We start from the raw sequence: 19,080 nt of genomic DNA, 5'->3' as shown, positions 1-19,080 counted from the left end.
GCTAATAAATGTGTAACATTGCAATAAGTATTAATCCAACGATAAAAAATTTATTCAGGGATTTCCTACTAAGTTAGGTAACTTATATATACTAATAGAATCTCAAAAAAATTAAAAGATGTGAGGAAATCTGATGATTATATAAATAAGTATAAAACCAACGATAAAAAATTTAATCAGGGATTTCCTACTAAGTTAGGTAACTTATATATACTAATAGAATCTCAAAAAAATTAAAAGATGTGAGGAAATCTGATGATTATATAAATAAGTATAAATCCAACGATAAAAAATTTATTTAGGGATTTCTTAGTAAGTTAAGTAATTAACATATACCAATTAATCATAAAGCAATAAATTATATAAACCAATATATATTTATATATAAATATATTATAAATAATTATAATTAAATTTTATATATGATGAAATTATATTCAATATATAATTAAATTAATATATAAAATATATTATACTAACTATGTTAATAATATTAACTATTATATTAAATTTAAATATATTGATTACATTATATTAAATACTACAAACAATCATATATTTAATTATTTTATATATCAATTAATTTAATATTAAATATTTAAATATATTATAAATATTTATAATTAAATTTTATATATGATGTAAATAAATAATTATATTCAATATATATATACTAACTATGTTAATAATATTAACTATTATATTAAATTTAAATATATTGATTACATTACATTATATTAAATACTACATATTTAATTTTTTTATATCAATTAATTAAATTTAAATTGTATTATTTACTTTATTAAATTACAAATTTCTAATAATTCGTTATTAATTTAAATTATAGAATCTGTCTCATTTGTAATTACCGATTGAAATTTATTGGCGGCCATGTTTTAATTTTATATTTATATTTTAAAATCTCTCGCTTCAACCAGGGGCCATACTGGTCGCCATTTTAGCTTATTTGTCTTTTTGATACTTTTTAATATTCTAGACACCCAAATCCAATAATGTCTCATGACTATTTATCCTCTTCTGATCTCGATCGATTATTTCTGATTAATGTGGCAAATAGAGTTTATCCTTATTTTTCAGTTGCACATGTCATAGGTGTTTGTTTAATATTAAAAGCTGAAAGTTTAAACTAATATATACAAATTTATATAAATATTTTATAAGATGACCGCCCCTCTGCCCGTCGGCATCCACTATCATGTTGGTTTTCAACAATGTTATCAATTTTTGCTGGAAACATTTTAGCAAATTTTATTCTTAGCGAGCCTATTCCATTTAAACAGAAAAAGCTCATATTTGCTACCATTGTATGGTAATTATATTTTTTATTATCTAACAATAATTTATTTGACTAGGTATTTGATGTTTTATTCTCCTTTTGATATTGTATACCGTATTTTCAATTTTTTCCCAATAAAATTATTGGTAATGGTTGCCAAAGAAATATATAGATGTATAAATATCTATGAAGGGGTTTCATTTGCCATGAAATTATTCCCACAATCTTATTTAATTATTGTTACAGTAGGAACCGTCAAAGGTATATTCTTTTAAAAATTATAATTCATCATACTAATAATATATGCAAAAACTTGAAAATTACTAGTATTTTATATATGGTGAATTCCATATCAAATCAACCAAAAAAAGTCGATTCTCAACCCGACCCCCTTCAATTTTTCTTAAATTTTGCATAATGGTAGTATATACTATAACTAAGAAAAAAATGAAATTTTACCTCCCACAAGGTTTACTCGCTAAGATATGGGCGTTTAAAGTGCGGAAAAATAGTACATTTTTGACAAAATGTGCCTCATTTATTTTCAAATATCTCGAGAAATAATTAAGTTAGAAAAATAATTTAAATTTTATTATGTAGCTTAATAATAGTTCTTTAAAATATAATGATATAAATTTGATGAATGTCCAAAACCGGATGTATAAAACCGGAAATGGCCATAGAAAAAAAAGGTTTTTTTTTTCGAAATTTTTTTTCTGTAGATAGATATAACACTGCTTTATATTTGTGCCAAATCCTAGCCTGGGATGAAAAAGGGTCTAGGAGTTATGACTCTTTATATGGCTTAAATTGATCAGAAATACCTTCATTTAATGAATACTTATGAAATAATGTTTTTTTAAAAATTATGTCTAAAATTGTGACTGAAAATTACTTGACAAAATAATTCTAAACCAATTTATAACTTTATTTTTCTGAAATGCATAATTACATATAATATAATAATTCATAATTATGTTTACAATATATCATATATTATCTAAAGAATTGGAATAAATTTTGACTTTAATTTTATTTTCGTTAAGGGGAATATAAGCATGGTATTTTTGTGTTCCCGGAATTCTTTTTGCTCTCAAAAATCTGCTTTCTAGATGATTTTCCATATTATTGTATTCATTATTGCTTACAAAAATGTAATTTACTCCATGTATATTATTTGTTGCAAAGTCGAATAAATCCATTGGTGTCAAAATATGGTTTTGATATGGTCGTTGCAAACTAGCTCGAGCTGCTAGCCATTTTGTAATACCTCCTAAACTGTTGCACGGACTTTTTCCATGAGCTGTAGCAAAAAAATGCCACTCGGCCTTTATACCAAAGTCACATTCATGATTATAGAGATTTATGAAATTTTTTTTATTTTTATATTGGGTTACGGCCCGCCCCATCAGAAAAATATTAAATTTTGGTCAATGTATCAAATATTTCTTTTAAAAATAAGATCATTTTAGTTTGAAATAAATAAAAGGCACAGGCATTGTGCTTTAAGCAATCTGATATCACCACTAAACTTATATGTTTTATAGTGTTGTCCTGACAATAATAAATGATAAAAGGGTGAATAGTGGACTGATTATTTGTCCAATGAAATCCCTGTGCATGGTCTTGCACTATAAATGCATAATTTTCCGAAAAGCCGGCAATAACTAAGTATTCGCCAACATTTAAATTAGATTTTAAATTGTTTTAAAATAATGATTGTTGTGATGCTATAAATGAATGTGGAATCAAATTGTCTAATTTCTCAATTTAATAATCTAGGAATTCATCAGCTGATTTTGTCAGCGTTTCGAGCGTACTATCCACTGCCAACCATTGTTTAAATGATATATAATCTATTGAATTCGTATCAAATAATATAATCAGTCTTTCTTTTATTTGGGATGAATTAGGACAAAATTTACATTTATTGATGTAACATCCAAGCTGGGCAGGATTGCAAAGACTTTGTGCAATACAATGTTTATAATCGTTTATTGGAAGATAATTATAATGATCATTATTGTTTGTAAGCTGTTTTAATTTTCCCCCTATTAAAAAAGCTTAAAATTTTGGTGTAGTGTGCAGATACACATGGTATGTGTACCTATGATGATATTTGTTGAATTTTAATATTTTTAAATAAACATTATTTCATAAGTATTCATTAAATGAATATTTTTGATCGATTTAAGCCATATAAAGAGTCATAACTCCTAGACCCCTTTTTATCCCAGGCTAGGATTTGGTACAAATATAAAGCAGTGTTATATCTATCTACAGAAAAAAAATTCCGAAAAAAAAATACTTTTTTTTTCTATGGCCATTTCCGGTTTTATACATCCGGTTTTGGACATTCATCATATTTATATCATATTTATTTTTATGTCATATTATAGAACTATTATTAAGCTACATAATAAAATTTAAATTATTTTTTTATTTCTCGAGATTTGAAAATAAATGAGGCACTTCTTGTCAAAAATGTACCATTTTTCCGCGCTTTAAACGCCCATATCTTAGCGGGTAAGCCTTTTTGGGAGGTAAAATTTCAGTTATAGTATATACTACCAGTATGCAAAATTTAAAAAAAATTGAAAGGGGTCGGGTTGAAACCTAGTTGATTTGATATGGAATTCACCATATATATATCTGATATTTTATTTTTGAATAATATTCAAATTTAATACAGGTGTTGGAAGCCTTGTACTTAGAAACATCGAAAGGTCTCTTCGAGGTATGGGGACAAGCTCAATTGAACTGATGCAACCTGCGTAATTAACCTATTGATAATTTTATATTAAAATATAATATACCTTAGCCATTATTAGTATTGTTAAACGGCTCATTTTGAGCAAATTTTTTGGCTAACTCAATACTTCACCCAGAAAAATATACGCAAGCCTGAAGATTTTGCTCATAGAAGGAACAAAGTTCTATACATAAATTATTATCGAAATCTCGAGGCCTAAGCAATATTTTTTGGCCAAAATATTGAGTTAGCCGTTATAAAAAATCGGCTCAAAATGAGCCGTTTAATAACACTAGCTATTATATCCACAAACTATTCTTGAAAAATTCTCAGTAATTTTAAAACATAGGCTTTCTTTACTAAATCTATTTAAATATCAATTTTTTTGCCATTTCAATAATTTACTCCAACCAATATTATTTACACTTTTCTTCGCATATCTCTTTATGCTTTCATCTTTTTAATTATTTAGATTTTAAAAAGGGTTTAGGTCAATTCAGAGAAATGTCAAATTTTTTGTTTCAATGCATTGCAAATGCATAGTATACATTTCAAATTGTATGATGCATGTTGGTAAAATTACCAGTAGGCGTTATGAACCATTTAAAAAACAAAACTGGCGTTTTTTTCAAAACTTTTATATTCTCATTTTTCACGTTGGCCTATTAACAGTTCACTAGGGTTTTTTTACAAGAAAGTCTACAAGACCTTGTTACCCAGATAAGAATAATAAGAGCAGGGTAATAAAAATCCCTTCCTAGTTATGTAATTATATTTAAATTTAATTTTATATAAAATGTAAAAGAATTAACTTGTCTTTTAAAATGGAATATTTAGAAATGGATGGGATAAAGGAAGATGATATTATAATTTAGTTAAATTCAACATGTGTGTATGGTTGGCAAAATTTGTTATTTATGAAAAAAAAATAATATGACTTAAATTACAATTTTAAATCAATACTAACATTTTAATTAGATATTTAGATAAAAAAAAATTATATTTTTTTTACTCCATTAGCCTCACAGGTAAAAAATAATGCTTCAGGATAGTGTTTTTAAACCGCTCGTTTGAGCCGATTTTTTAAAACGGCTAACTCTATTTTTGTAGGCAGAAAAATATTACCTACGCTTCGAGATTTCGATAATATATGCCTAGACCGTTGTTCCTTCTACGAGCAAAATCTTCAGGCTTGCGTAATATTTTTCTGGATTAAATATTGAGTTAGCCAACAACACTACTTCAGGAGATCCAATCAGGAATTTGTTAAAATAAAAATACATATTGATAAACCGTGCTCATATTTGATATTTTGTCAAATAGAAAACTGATTTATCAAATAAAGATGATATTCATATATATTTATTTTGTAAAAAAACAAATCTATGTTTTATTTGGAAATAAGGTCAGTCAATATATATATATTTTTTTATCTAAAACGAATACTACTGTGAAATTCCCTAATTTAAACACAAAAAAAATAATGGAGATTATATTATTTTTAATTTAGCTACTGTTATATTCTATCAGGGTGTCATGCACCCCCATTTAAAGTGCCTAAGGGTAAATTTATTCATTTAATAATACACCCGCCCTATTATAAAATATTGATTATGAGTTTTGTGGCAAGCGTTTTGGCGCAAAAATGAAGAAATTTTTAGAATCCTCCCCCCTTTATATTAGAAGTTATTTTTTAAAACGAAATATGTTTCAAATTTAACAACCAATTGACAGAAATGTTAACTTTTGCCTTAACATCAATCCCTTATCTATCATGGTAAATTTCCAAGCCAAACCTTGCCTATTTAATAAAATTGTTTTCAGGTGAAATATAGAAGTGGAAAAAAAAATTTGAATAGTGGGCACTGGTTTATTTAAGTCAGGATAAAAAATAAAATAATTATATGCATCATCTTCACCATAAACTTCAGTAGAAAGATTATTTTCACCATTTGCAATGGTATATTCCAAATTTAGGAATCGTTTGGGAAAACAAGTTTTATTTTTTAACAATTGAATTCAAATACCAATGCCGAGAACATAATATATAATTATGTTCACAAATTGAGCGTTTGCTTTTTGCCGTACTCTTTTAATTTAAAAAATACGTAACGCTCCCTATTTATTAATATCGTTGATTAAAAATTTTAAATAAGTTATAAAAAAAAGGAATGGTTTTTCTAAATTATATTATCGTCTGCCTATTTATTTTATTAAATTAGAAATATTCCATTTTAAAAGGTAATTATACTATTGCAAAATGAAGGATTAAAAAAATATCTAAAAAAAAGCAAACCTGTTCGCGTCTTTTTAAATGGTTGCTAATGCCAAACGGTAATTTGACTAATTTGCACTTTACTATTTGAAATGCATTACTTGCGTTTGCAACAAAGCATTTGAAACGCTCAATTGATGCTCATTATAATTCTGTGATTATATTGAAGTGTTTATTTTTTTTTTATAAACTTTAAAACTGAAAAGTAAGCATTAACAACAAAATTTTAAAAAAAATTTCAAAATTAGTATAAGATATATCAGAGACCTGCACCTGGTACACGTGCCGGGTTATATTTTAATTTTTTTTAAAATTTACAAGGGCCAGACTTAAAATTTTTTTAAAAAATATCCGGGCAGAGCTGAATGTTAAAAATTTATTTTTAATCGCCATTACCATCTACAAAGCGAGGACTTGAAATAAAACCCGGGCCTGGTTGAAAATTTTTTTTAAAAAAATATATGCCAAGCCTAATTTTTTTTTTAAATCCTGGCCGGGCCGAGCAAATGGTATTTCTTTAGATCTCATGAATTCATTTAGTATTTTGGACAAATATATTTTTTAAATAATCGAAATCAAATGGATTTTTTTTATTAGCCAGCTCTGGTCTACAGTGCCTAAACAATTAAGTCTTGAAAAATTTTTGATTTTAATGAATTCTTGTATAAATCAAACTCAGATTAATCCAAAATTTGTAGGCACAATTCTCTTAAATTCATGGGGTTAAGCACCATTTTAAGCGATATAAAATTAGTTTATTTTTAAGTTTTTAGATAGGCTAATAACGAGGCTTCTTAATGAGACAATTGTTTAATCCTATAAAATTCAAATTTTATCGCAAAAGATCAAAGCACATGTCACATAACTTTGGTCTCCCCTACTTCTTATTTTATTCCAATTTATTTAGGAGGGGGGAGGATAATGAGGTGTAGGGATACTTATTATTAGTGATCTGCATCGGGCCTAATATTTCGAGCCCGGCCTGGCCCGAACCCATTTTTTAAAAAAGTTTTACCGGTCCTGCCCGAATTTATTAAATATACAAATTAATTTTTATAATTACTCAAAAATCAAAATAAAAGATACATGTTATATGGTCTATGCCTATAAATAGGCTGCTCAAGGATAATTGTTTACTTTTTACATTTTTATTTAAAATTAAATCAATTTATCCTTGCGTAATTCGGCGGATCACCTTTTCATTTTTAAGAGAACCCTGATTATTTACGCCTTTCTAATTAAATTAATTGATAAATTAATTAACCGATAAATTTTAATTAAATTTTTAAATAAAAATTCTTTACCAGATCAAAGAAGATGGCTGAAAATGCATCTAAGGGTGATATCGAGGAGGTCCATATCATAGTCAACGAGAAGATGGGACAAACGAGAAGTGATAAAACTAATATCAACACAAAGCTTGACGCCACTACAGCCCAAATTGCTAAGCAAATCGCACTTTTCAATTCCCAAAAGGAATAAAAAAGCCAGTGGCCTATCTATCTCCCATGCTCAAGTGGATACAAGGAATACAGTTGCTTCCGGATGTGAAGAAATTTTCTATAGATGTATTCCTTGTATCCACTTGAGCAGGGGAGATAGATAGGCCACTGGCTTTTAGCGTCAAGCTTTGTGTTGATATTAGTAATTTCACTTCTCGTTTGTGACATCTTCTCGTTGACTATAATACGGACCTCCTCGATATCACCCTTAGATGCATTTTCAGCCATCTTCTTTGGTCTGGTGTTAGATACCGTTTTGGAGAGTTTTTATTTAAAATTTAATTAAAATTTATCGGTTAATTAATTTATCAATTATTTTAATTAGAAAGGCGTAAATAATCAGGGTTCTCTTAAAAAACGAAGAGGTAATCCGCCGAATTACGCAAGGATAAATTGATTTAATTTTAAATTAAAATGTAAAAAGTAAACAATTATCCTTGCGCAGCCTATTTATAGGCATATCTAGTTTTTATAAATAAAATCGAATATTTTTATTTTACATAAAAAAATTAAACATAAAATTCATTAATATAGATACATTTTAAAAAAAATTCCAAGACCCGACCCAGACCGAACCGCCTACTTTTATAGATCTCTAAATCTTATTACCTTAAAATAATATTTACGCCCACTGACAAATTAGCCAATTGAGGTCCACACTTTCATCCTTGGCTAAGGGGATGTATCCTGCCTCCATTTCTATTTATAGTAATAATTTTCATCACGAAAACATTACATACATATCAAGGATTCACAATTACTTACCGTATTCATTTTTCTGTTTGCCAAGCTCCCTTGAATAATTCGATTAAATGCAATGCAATTACTTCAGTTGAGTAGCACTTTCATAATTAGGACTTTCAATTCAACTAAAATTTGACTTCAAATCTATGTGAATATTGTGAGAATACTTTTAATACTTTGTAGGGTTAATCGTAAAGACTTCCAACCCCCTATCAAACATTACTGATCTTTTGTGCCACACATACCTTTAAGTAGAGATCTTCAAAGCTTAATGTTATACATACCCATGTTGTTATATGGCTCCCATTTATAAATACCGAACAGATTCGGTAGGATTATCTATACCAACGTTAACATTTATATTTAGTTATAAAATATATAATTATTTCTTGAAACGCACATCATTTAGAGTTATTATCGGTTGCCAGTCTTTTTTTTGTAGAATCATTCCTAATTTTGTGTACTAGCAATTTCTATCTATAATTCAAACGTTTTTTTTATCAATATCCTTTGCCGTTCCATACACAATTTTCTCCATAACCCTGCATTCACAGTTAGAGCAAGTATAAAAAAATGCTTTATTTTTGTATTCTTCCCCGCGAATTTTGTATACTTCGTCGCGAATTAGCGCTAAATGTAAACATAGGTTTAAATCTAAAATATCGGTGAGTGACATTTTTCTAATTCCTTTTTACAAAAGAAAGGAAGTAGAGCTAATAAACTTAGTAATTTTTAAACCTGGCTCAGGTAATTTTGAAACCCTGTTCCGATCCATTTGTAATTTTTAAACCAGAGTGGGCCTGTTTTTTTTTGTAGAACCTACCTGGTCCGGATTTATTTTTCTAAGAGTCCTACCCGGGGTTTTTCAAAAAAACTTACAATTTTGGGGGTTCCTGGGTGTATTTTTGAACTTGTTCACTGATGGTTCAAATGATTAAATACTTTTATTTTTTTTGAAAACTAACAAATATCTATATATCTATACTTTAAGTTCAACCAAATTGAGCCTCATGGTTGCTATCGTTTTCACGCTTCACAAACTCAACCTTATACTCACCCAGGTGCCCGCGCCCATGCTTTACCTGTGCGTGGTTACCTTCATGATATACTACCGGATTTCCGTGCTCATCTGGGACATTTCCGATCCGTTCCTACCCCTTGAAAATATTTTTTGCACCCTCTTCATGGGGGGCATTTGGGACGCGCTCCAAAAAGCCCTGAAAAAAACCAGCCACCGACACAAAGACGGTAAAATATTTAATGATAATATCAAGGGCCAATCTTTCTCGGCGTTCAGGGAACATTTCACCTCGTCCAAAAAGGGTTCGATTTCTGATTCCGAAAATGAGGGAGACATCGAAAGAGAAAACGCGACGGAACGTGCAGACGAGGACTACGAAGGTGAAAACGATGAAGCCAATCCTTCGAGGGGCGGGGCGGGAAAATCTTTTTCGTCTTATGCCAAATACAGCAAGGGTAAGAAAGGCGGCAAAACATCTAGGGATGCCGCTAACAACGATTTAATTGCTAATGCCGGATTAGGGAAACCAAAAGGGGATAGAAGCAAGAAGAAGGATTGAGAAAAAAAAATCGATTCGGCCCAGGCCAACTTTTCCCTACCTTTTTTTTGTTCCATGTGAAATTCGTAAATCTGTGACCCCATATCACGTGATAATAAATAATTTGTACAAAATGTTATATTGTACCCTTTTATCAATCATTATTTTCTAAAGTCTCCTCTGTCGACGGTTTGTTTAGTTTTGTCCTCTTTTTTCTTGTTAACCAAAATATATAGTTTCTCAAATTTGTTTCCGAATTATAATTTCTTTTTTTTTCTTCTCGAATATTCTTTTATATAATTTTGTTTTGTAAAAAAACATATATAAATCGAAACTGCCTCACTCTCCATTTTTTTCGCTAAATATTTCGCAATTCGAGATTTTGAATCTCGAAATAAAATTAACCAAAGAATTTGTGATTTGTGACTGCAAAAAAAACAAATTATATGTTTTTTTTTCATTTTGCCTAATTAAATTTAATAGTGTAAATTTATTATAATAATTTTGATTTCGAAATATCAATTTTTTTTTTGGAATAAAATTATAGTATTTCAATTTTGTTTTTTCTATTTCGCTATTTCCACATGAAAAAAATTTAAATCATAAACTTTCAAAACAATAAGAAAAATAAAATAAATAAGCTATTTTAAATGTAAAAATGAAAACATGCACAAAACATAATTCTAAGATAATTTTTTTTATAAATTTCAAATATTTAACACGATTTCAGTAAAATTTGCGAAGCTTTCAAAACTTTTCGATTTTTTAAAATTCATTTTGGGCACAAGCTAATAATAAGTTGTATATTATGTAATCTTCCAAGGCTAGAGATCCACCCCGTCCAAAACAGTTTAACTAAATGGTGTTAATCGTTAAAATAGATTTTTGATTTATAAATTTTGGTTCCTTTAGATAGTCGATATTAGAAAATGATGTCACTGGATATATAACCCTGCTTATAAGATTAATTTCAGGTAAGTTGATACGAATTGGAAAACCACCTTCAAAATATTAAATTTAGACTTAATTCTTAGATCACCTTTATTTATTTATTTATTAATTTTTTTATATTAAAACAACTATAAAAATATTTAAAATTACTAAATAAAAATATATATTAATAGTATCGAAGGCTCTAAAAAGAGCTTAATTTAATAATGAAAATGTACCTAAAAAGCTAATATAATTGTGTTTAAAAATTTCCAATTGAAGTTTTTGTTTAAGAAATAAGGATTCGCGATTTTCGTTTGTTATGCTAAAAAAATTTCGTGATAAAATTTTTTAAAAAATATATGTAGACTTGAAAAATTGCCGTTAGTTGAAATGACTATTGGCTGAAATATATAAAGTTATTTAATTTGAATATTTATTTATTTTCCCCACTAGTAAGAGGGTTTGTATTAATTGATGAAGGAAAGGATGATAAGCAAGTTGCATTCCAAATAAGGGATTTCCCATTGGGTCAGGGAATGCAGGTTAAGCCGTAGGTCTGAGGCCGTCTTGTAATGAGAGGTTATTAGGTTCAAGGATGTTGAGTATTTTAGTCTTATTAAAAGCGTTATGTATAATTTTATTAATTGCTTTATGCCGGAGATGCCGTCCTTGGCTGCGGGTGCAATTTAGATCATGTCTGGCGTTAGGTTGAACGGGTTGACTGCATTGGTTGCAAGAGTGTGAATGTGTAAGCGAGCATCCAAGTCTTAAGCCTATAGTAACTTTCAGTTAGTCATTGGTTAAGAGATTATCTTTGGCTTGAAAGTGCTTCAAGCCATTCATGCCCAACGTATTTATCGTTGTTTTGTAATAGCTGTATATCGCTGATTTCGGTAGGGTTAAGACTATTTTGTAATTTTTTTATTAGGGGTTCGATGATAGAATTGTTAGAGATTTCAGTAGAAAATGTATAACCGACTGGGGTTAGGAGATTCCATCTTTCTATTGCTGCTGAAAGAAGATCATCATGGGGAGTTATGAATGATGAGATCGCAGAATTGAGCGATAGGCGATTTAATAATAGAGAAAGGGAAAGTAGTTCTAAGGGGATCAAGTCGATACCACCAAGTTTAGCGGGTAATTGGGCTAGGTGCCAATTAAAGTCTAATAATGAAAGGTTGAGGAACCTTTCTATAAAGGTCATTAAGCGAATATTGTGTTGAATGAAAAATTTTGAGGAGGTGAATGAGAAGGATGAGTGGAAGAGATGTGAGATTTTGGGAAGATATAAACACTTTTTTAATAAGTAAAAAAGCTGGTGCGATGGAATGTGGTTGATGAACTTTTCCAAGTTTTGCATCTCAGAAAAAGTTTTATCGAAATTGGATATCTTCTTTTCGATAATAGTTAATTCTTTAAATAAATCTAAGGAAATCTCGGGTTGAGGAAACAAATTTCAGTTTTAGTTTTATTTAATTCTAAACCTATTTTAGAGCATTCTCTTTCGAGGTAGTTAAGGGCTTTACTTATTTGATGTGGATTACCGCATAGGGTGCCATCATCAAGGTACTATAGGTTTAGGTCGAGATCAAAATCAGATTTAAGATCTTTCATCATATTATGTAGTGTTGTTAAACGGCTCGTTTTGAGCCAATTTTTATAAAAGGCTAACTCAATATTTTAGCCAGAATATTGCTTACGCCTCGAGATTTTGTTAATAGGTGTCCAAACCTTTGTTCTTTCTACAAATAAAATCTTCAGGCTTGTGTAATATTATTCTGAATGATATATTGAGTTAGCCGTTTTTAAAAATCGTCTCAAAACGAGCGTTTAACAACACTAATATTATGGATAGCTAAGCAGAAAAGAATAGGAGGGGGTCACCCTGTTGTATTCCCTATTCAGAGTAATTAACGCTACCATTAAAGATGAGGGGAGTGCTATTGTTATAGCAGATGTCTATGAAGAGCGAATATTGGGGGAAATTATCGAAAAGTGCCGAGGAATGAGAAATTGTTTTGAAAGCATTTTTAATATCAATTTTACATAAAACGGAGTTTATTGGTGGATGTTGGAGGTAGATTCGTAGTCAGTGAAAGCCTATATCTACGCCTCCTTTAGTTCCGCATCCTAATTGGTATTTTCCTAGCAGGGAATGAGTATCGGACTTTAGTTTTTTTGCTATAATTTTAGCTATCAGGCGTCTGAAAAATGAATCGATTGCGATTGGGCGGATGCCACCATTAGGTTTTTCACAAGTTAGCTCCAAATATAATTTGATGAGATAATGTGTGAATATTGAAAACACAAAAATATAAAAAAAATTAAATATATTTTTAATCATTACAATTTACCACACCAGTTAAATAATGCTTATCTTTGAATCAGGACAGGAGTTAATCAAATGTGACTTTTATTATTTTTAAATTTACCAATGTTTTCAATTTATAAAAAAGATAAAATTTTTAAATGCAATTAAAGCTATAAAATTATTAATTTTGATGATTAACACAGATTTACTAAGATGGAGGTGCAATCAATGGCAACGTTCCCCTTTATCTTCCTCTCATAAACAAATTTTAAAAAATCGATCAGCTGTTAAATCTTTACGGATCAGATCCTTATGAATCCAGCCTCATACCTTTCTTTAAAAGTAAAATCTGATTATGACATTCTAATATTCGTTTTCGTAATATTAATGAATCCATACAAGCGAAGTTAGTCGTTCATTGACAAGAAATCGAATACGTTCCGCCAAAATCCATTCACGAAAAACTGAATGCGTTCAAATCTGCGATTTAAATTTTTTTATTTTTTTAAAAAAAAAATATATATAATAAATGCAATTAAATATTTTTTATAATATATATTATAATGTATTATAAGACAATTTATATAAGATTTAAAAATATTAAATTTTTCGATTAATTAAAAAAATAACTATAGTGAAAACTTTTTATAAAAATCCCCTTATTTCATCAGAGCCGAAGATGGTATATTGCAGTGTTATATCTGTGTTCTTAATTGTTATCTTCCGAATATTTATTGAAAATAATTAATATCTTTGGTTTCAAAAAAAATTTGATAAGACTATTACCGCCCAAATTTTTTTCAATAATTCTTCGTCCTAAAATAAAAAGAGATTTCACGATAGAATATTCTAAAGCTTTCTAAATTTCTTGGTTTTACTCGTTTATTTTTAATTTGTTCATTCTGTCAAAGGTTTTACCCCAGGCCAATCGAGTTTAAAAGCTAGCTGTATTTTTAAGGATGAAATAATATACTGCTTTTCAGATAATATGTGGTAAATGTTAATCTGGAATAGGTATTAATCCAGAATTCTCCCAAGGTGATTCGGAATTTTTAGATTTTTACAGTCATTTTATGGTTAAAAATTTTATAATTTTTGATTACCGGAAATTCCAGCAATGTAATAGTACATCTACCCTGATAGTTTCAGACAATTTAACTATCCTAATCTATACGAAGGACAAAGGTAATATAAATTAAGATTCCTTCAGATGGTTATGACAAAATTTTCTGAAATTCTATCTCCGGTATAGTTAAATTTTTCTAAATATAAAAATCGCTCTCACCTAAAATAGTTCAAAATTGAGAGATTCAGATGCACCACGGGAAGATTTTCAGTATTAACTTACCCACCACATATATGTAGTGTTGTTAATTAGTTGAGTTCTTCAGACCGCGACTAATAGTCTTAGTCGATTAACGACCAAAAACTCGAGCTAGTCGAAACACAACTAATTTATTCGACTAAAATGACCAATTTAGTCTAAAAAAAATCTAAAATTATTCTTTAAGCTATTCTTTGCATTTACAGTGATATCTGCTGAAATGACCTCGTAATTTTTAGTAATCACTTTGAAAAGATTTTTATTATAATTTTTTTGAAAATTTTTTAATTTCTATTTTCGATTGATTTTTGTAATGCGAACTCCTAAAGTGACCACTTAATGTGCCAGTGGTGACCATTTTTAAAAAAATATTTAAAATTTTTATTATGTTTTTAGGTAGTTTTTTTTGTAATGCTATTAAGTGTCCGCTTTTCGTGATAATTGTTTTTTTTAAATTAAAGTATAAGATTATATAAAAGTAAATAGATGGCGGTATATATTTTAGCATTAATAAATTTTTATAGATATGATCTATGAAAACACTATGTTGATATCCATAAATATATTAAGACAAATGTTATAACTCTTCAAATATTCTAATATTGATATATTTGACAAAATTTGAATCACATCCTAAGATAATATATGAAAGGCACCTTAATTTAAGATAAATGTTTGGATATATATACTAAATGTAAATAATTAATTTAAAAATAAATAAATCATGGTCTAATCTAAGTCTATGTCTTTCACTATATTAAATATTTTGATCAATTTTTTTTTAGAATAGAAATCAAATGGACTTTTTATAAGCTAGCTCTAATCTACAGTCTCTAAACAATTAAATCTTGAATAAATTTAATTTTAATGAATTCTTGTATAATTAAAATCAAATTAATGCAAAATTTTTAGGCACAATTGTCTTAAATTCATAAGGTTAAGCACATTTATGCATGCTTAAATGTATTTTAAGCAAAAAATTAGTTTATTTTTAAGTTTTTAGATAGGTTAACGATGAGGCTTCTAAATGGTACGATTGTTTAATCCTATAAAATTCAAATTTTATCGCAAAAGATCACAACACTTGTCACATAACTTTGATCTCCCCTACTTATTTTTTCATTCTAATTTAGTATATCTATTAATGACATGGAAGTGGGGTGGGGGGAAATGAGATATAGTGTAGAAATAATTCTTATTACCTTAAAATAATATTTACGCCAACTGATAAATAAGCCAATTATGGTCCACATGCCCATCCTTGGCTAATAGGTTATATCCTACCTCCATTTCTATTTATAGTAATAATTGTCATCATTAAAACATTATATATCAAGGGCTCACAATTACCTGTCATATTCATTTTCTATTTGTCAAGCTCTCTTGAATCGTTTGAAAGCAATGCAATTACTTCAATTAAGTAGCTCTTTCATAATTTGTACTTTCAGTTGAACTAAAAGTTGACTTCTAAAATCTATTGGGATATGGTGCAAATTATATATTTTATAGGATTAATCATAACCACGGCCACTCCCTTCCCATCATACACTGATTTTTTGTACCAAACACTTTGAAGTAGAGATCTTCAAAGCTTATCTTGATATTATACATATACATGTTGATATATGGCCCCATTTATAAATATTGAATAGTATCGGTATGATTAACACTAGATCAACGATTAGTGATCTGCATCGAGCCTAATTTTGGCCCGAACCTGATTTTTTTTGAAAAAGTTTTGCCGGCACGGCCCGCACCCGAACTTTTTTTTAAAAATTTACCGACCCGACCCGGCCCGAATTTATTTAAATATAGAAATTAATTTTTTTTATTACTCAAAATAAAAGACATATGATATATATCGTTTAATTTCGATAAATAAAATCAAATATTTTTATTTTACATAAAAAATTCAATATAAAATTGATAAATTTAGATATATTTAAAAAAAATTCTAAGGTCAGGCCCGACCCAAACCCAATTATTTTAAATAGAATTAGGCCCGAGCCCGGGCCGGGCCTAACTTTCCAGATCTCCAACGATAAAATTTTATTTAGTTTTAAAATGTACAATTTTTTAGAAATACCCATCATTTAAATTTGTTATCAGTCCTAAGAAAGAATAGATGTCAATCTTTTTATACTATCAATTTCTATCTATAATTCAAACGTTTTTATATTACTGTCGTTCCATACACAATTTTCTCCATAATCATAGTGAGAGCAAATTCGGGGCGGAGTATAAATAAATGCGGTATTTTTGTATACTTCGCCGCGAATTCGCTCTAACTTTTGAATGTAAGGTTAAATCTAAAATATTTTTTAGAGCTAATAAAATTCTTAAATTCGTAATCCTGCCCGATCCATTTGTAATTTTTGAACAGGTGACCAAATTTTTATTCTTTTTTTTATCAAAAAATTATAAAAGCTATTCTTTGCAATTACAGTGATATCCGTTTAAATGATCTGGTGATTTTGATCAATCACTTTGAAAAGGTTTTTAATTATTATTTTTTTTTGAATTATTTTATATTTCGATTATTTTTTGTAATGATAACTCCTATAAAATGAACATTTTGGAAAAATATTTTAAATTTACATTATGTTTTATTTTGTAATGTTTTGAAGTAACCGCTTTATGATTATTTTTTTATAAATATATGAACATCAAAAATTAAATAGATGGCGGTAAATATTTAACAGCAAAAAATATTTGTAGATATGAACTAAGATTATTTTGTTGGTATTTAAAAATTTTAAAAATAATTTTAATTATTATAACTCTTTAAATAAGTTTTAATAATGGTATTTTCTATAATATTTAAATCATATACTGAGATAATAAATAAAAGACACCTTAATGTAATAAAATTATTTTGATATATATACTATAATGTAAACAATATAATCCAAATATCTATAATAAAAGATAATGTGTTAGCGTCAGTGTTTAATTTTCGGCAATTACACATTGCCTCAATTTTTTACCACAATTTATTATATATATTTCTATAATTTTTTTCTTCATAATTTAAATTTATTAAAACTTATTATATATATAATATTTATAAAAATGTAAAAACAAAAAATGATACAAACTTTAAAATAAAATAAACAGGGTTGTGCATTTGATCGGTCAAATTTGGTCAAATTCAAATAAATGTTGTTTAGGATAAAAAATGTATGTATATTAAATTATTTTTTAAACTCTATAATTAATGTTTCACTCTCCATGGCAGAACCTTGTTCTAATTTATAATCAATCTTATTTTCTTTAACATTTTTTAATCAATCTTAGGTTATGATATACTCCTACCAATTTTCTGGTTGTCGAGATCTTCAATCTGTTTTCTTAGACATTTCACTTAATATTAAAAGTGAACAAAGCCCATTACAACAACTTGAGCCCGAAATCTGATTGTTTTTTATGAAAGTTACTGGTTTCTACATATTTTGGCTATACGCCACTTTTACTTATGAAAATAATGACATCACTCAAAATATTTTAATGATGATCTCTTTATAAAAAGACTAATTTTTGTATTATGTCATATGCTTCATCAAACTAAAGTAAGATGCCCCTTATATCGGGGATCAATAATCAGCAGTGCAGTGTGAGCACATGTATTTGATGTTTTCTTTTTCACTGGTCTTTAATACTTTTTCTTTAGGTTGGAAAATTATAAAATCATGGACATGATTGTATTATGTGTTTTCTAAATTAACCATCTCATTTTTTACGTGAGCCAAGGTCAAGATAGTTAAATGTTTTTATGAATAGTTTAATTTAAATTTTTAGTTCAAAATATATCATTTAATATATTATATATTATTGGTAATTTCTCTCAGACAAATATCCAACTTCTTCAACAGCTGCTTTCAGAGCTTTGTTGCATATTTATATTTGCTCAATATATTTTATTGATGATGCCCATCTTGTTTGGATAATTGTACATAATGTAATATAAATTGGCAATTAACAATTTTCTCAAACTATACTTAAGTTAAATTTTTATATTTATTTATATATTTAGATTCAATCAAATTAATAATGAGAAAAATTCTTAATATTTTAATATGAAAATTTTATATTTTTATATAAAATTATAATTAAATCGATGCCTAGATGATACAAATATATTTTTAAATAATTTGTAAATAAATTAGATGGATAAATATACTTTAAATACATATTAGTTCATTATATAAATACAGTTATTCACCAATAACATTTTAGAGTATTTGATCGTATTTGACCAGGTCAAATACTCCTTCTGTCAATGACTTGCCAACCCTGAAAATAAATAATTGCAAGAAAATCATAATTGAGTTCCTAAAATGGAACAATAGTTAAATTTAAAAATATTGATTTCAACGTCTAAGG

General features: G+C 27.9%; 1 protein-coding gene across 1 annotated transcript; it reads left to right on the top strand.

Moving 5' to 3' along the window:
* Positions 1–989: 989 nt before the first annotated feature.
* LOC135928269 (trimeric intracellular cation channel type 1B.1-like) lies at positions 990–10,349 on the top strand. The gene is made up of 5 exons (XM_065464681.1): positions 990–1,140; positions 1,183–1,330; positions 1,374–1,558; positions 3,990–4,071; positions 9,562–10,349. The coding sequence occupies exons 1-5, from the start codon at positions 1,014–1,016 to the stop codon at positions 10,148–10,150; spliced, it is 1,131 nt and encodes a 376-aa protein (XP_065320753.1). The 5' UTR covers positions 990–1,013; the 3' UTR covers positions 10,151–10,349.
* The last annotated feature ends 8,731 nt before the right edge of the window (positions 10,350–19,080 follow it).

This window comes from Gordionus sp. m RMFG-2023, chromosome 4, assembly GCF_954871325.1.
Source record: "Gordionus sp. m RMFG-2023 chromosome 4, tfGorSpeb1-WG-v2, whole genome shotgun sequence".
Lineage (NCBI taxonomy): Eukaryota > Metazoa > Nematomorpha > Gordioida > Chordodea > Parachordodidae > Gordionus > Gordionus sp. m RMFG-2023.
The sequence above is the reverse complement of the archived record's forward strand: the minus strand, read 5'-3'. Positions and strand labels throughout refer to the sequence as shown.

Bases quoted from the DNA above. Each gene is read 5' to 3' on its own strand.
- LOC135928269 (XM_065464681.1), top strand. From the start codon at position 1,014: ATGTCTCATGACTATTTATCCTCTTCTGATCTCGATCGATTATTTCTG. The intron at 1,331-1,373 runs GTAATTATATTT...TTATTTGACTAG, and splicing joins ATATTTGCTACCATTGTATG to GTATTTGATGTTTTATTCTC. The intron at 1,559-3,989 runs GTATATTCTTTT...AATTTAATACAG, and splicing joins TACAGTAGGAACCGTCAAAG to GTGTTGGAAGCCTTGTACTT.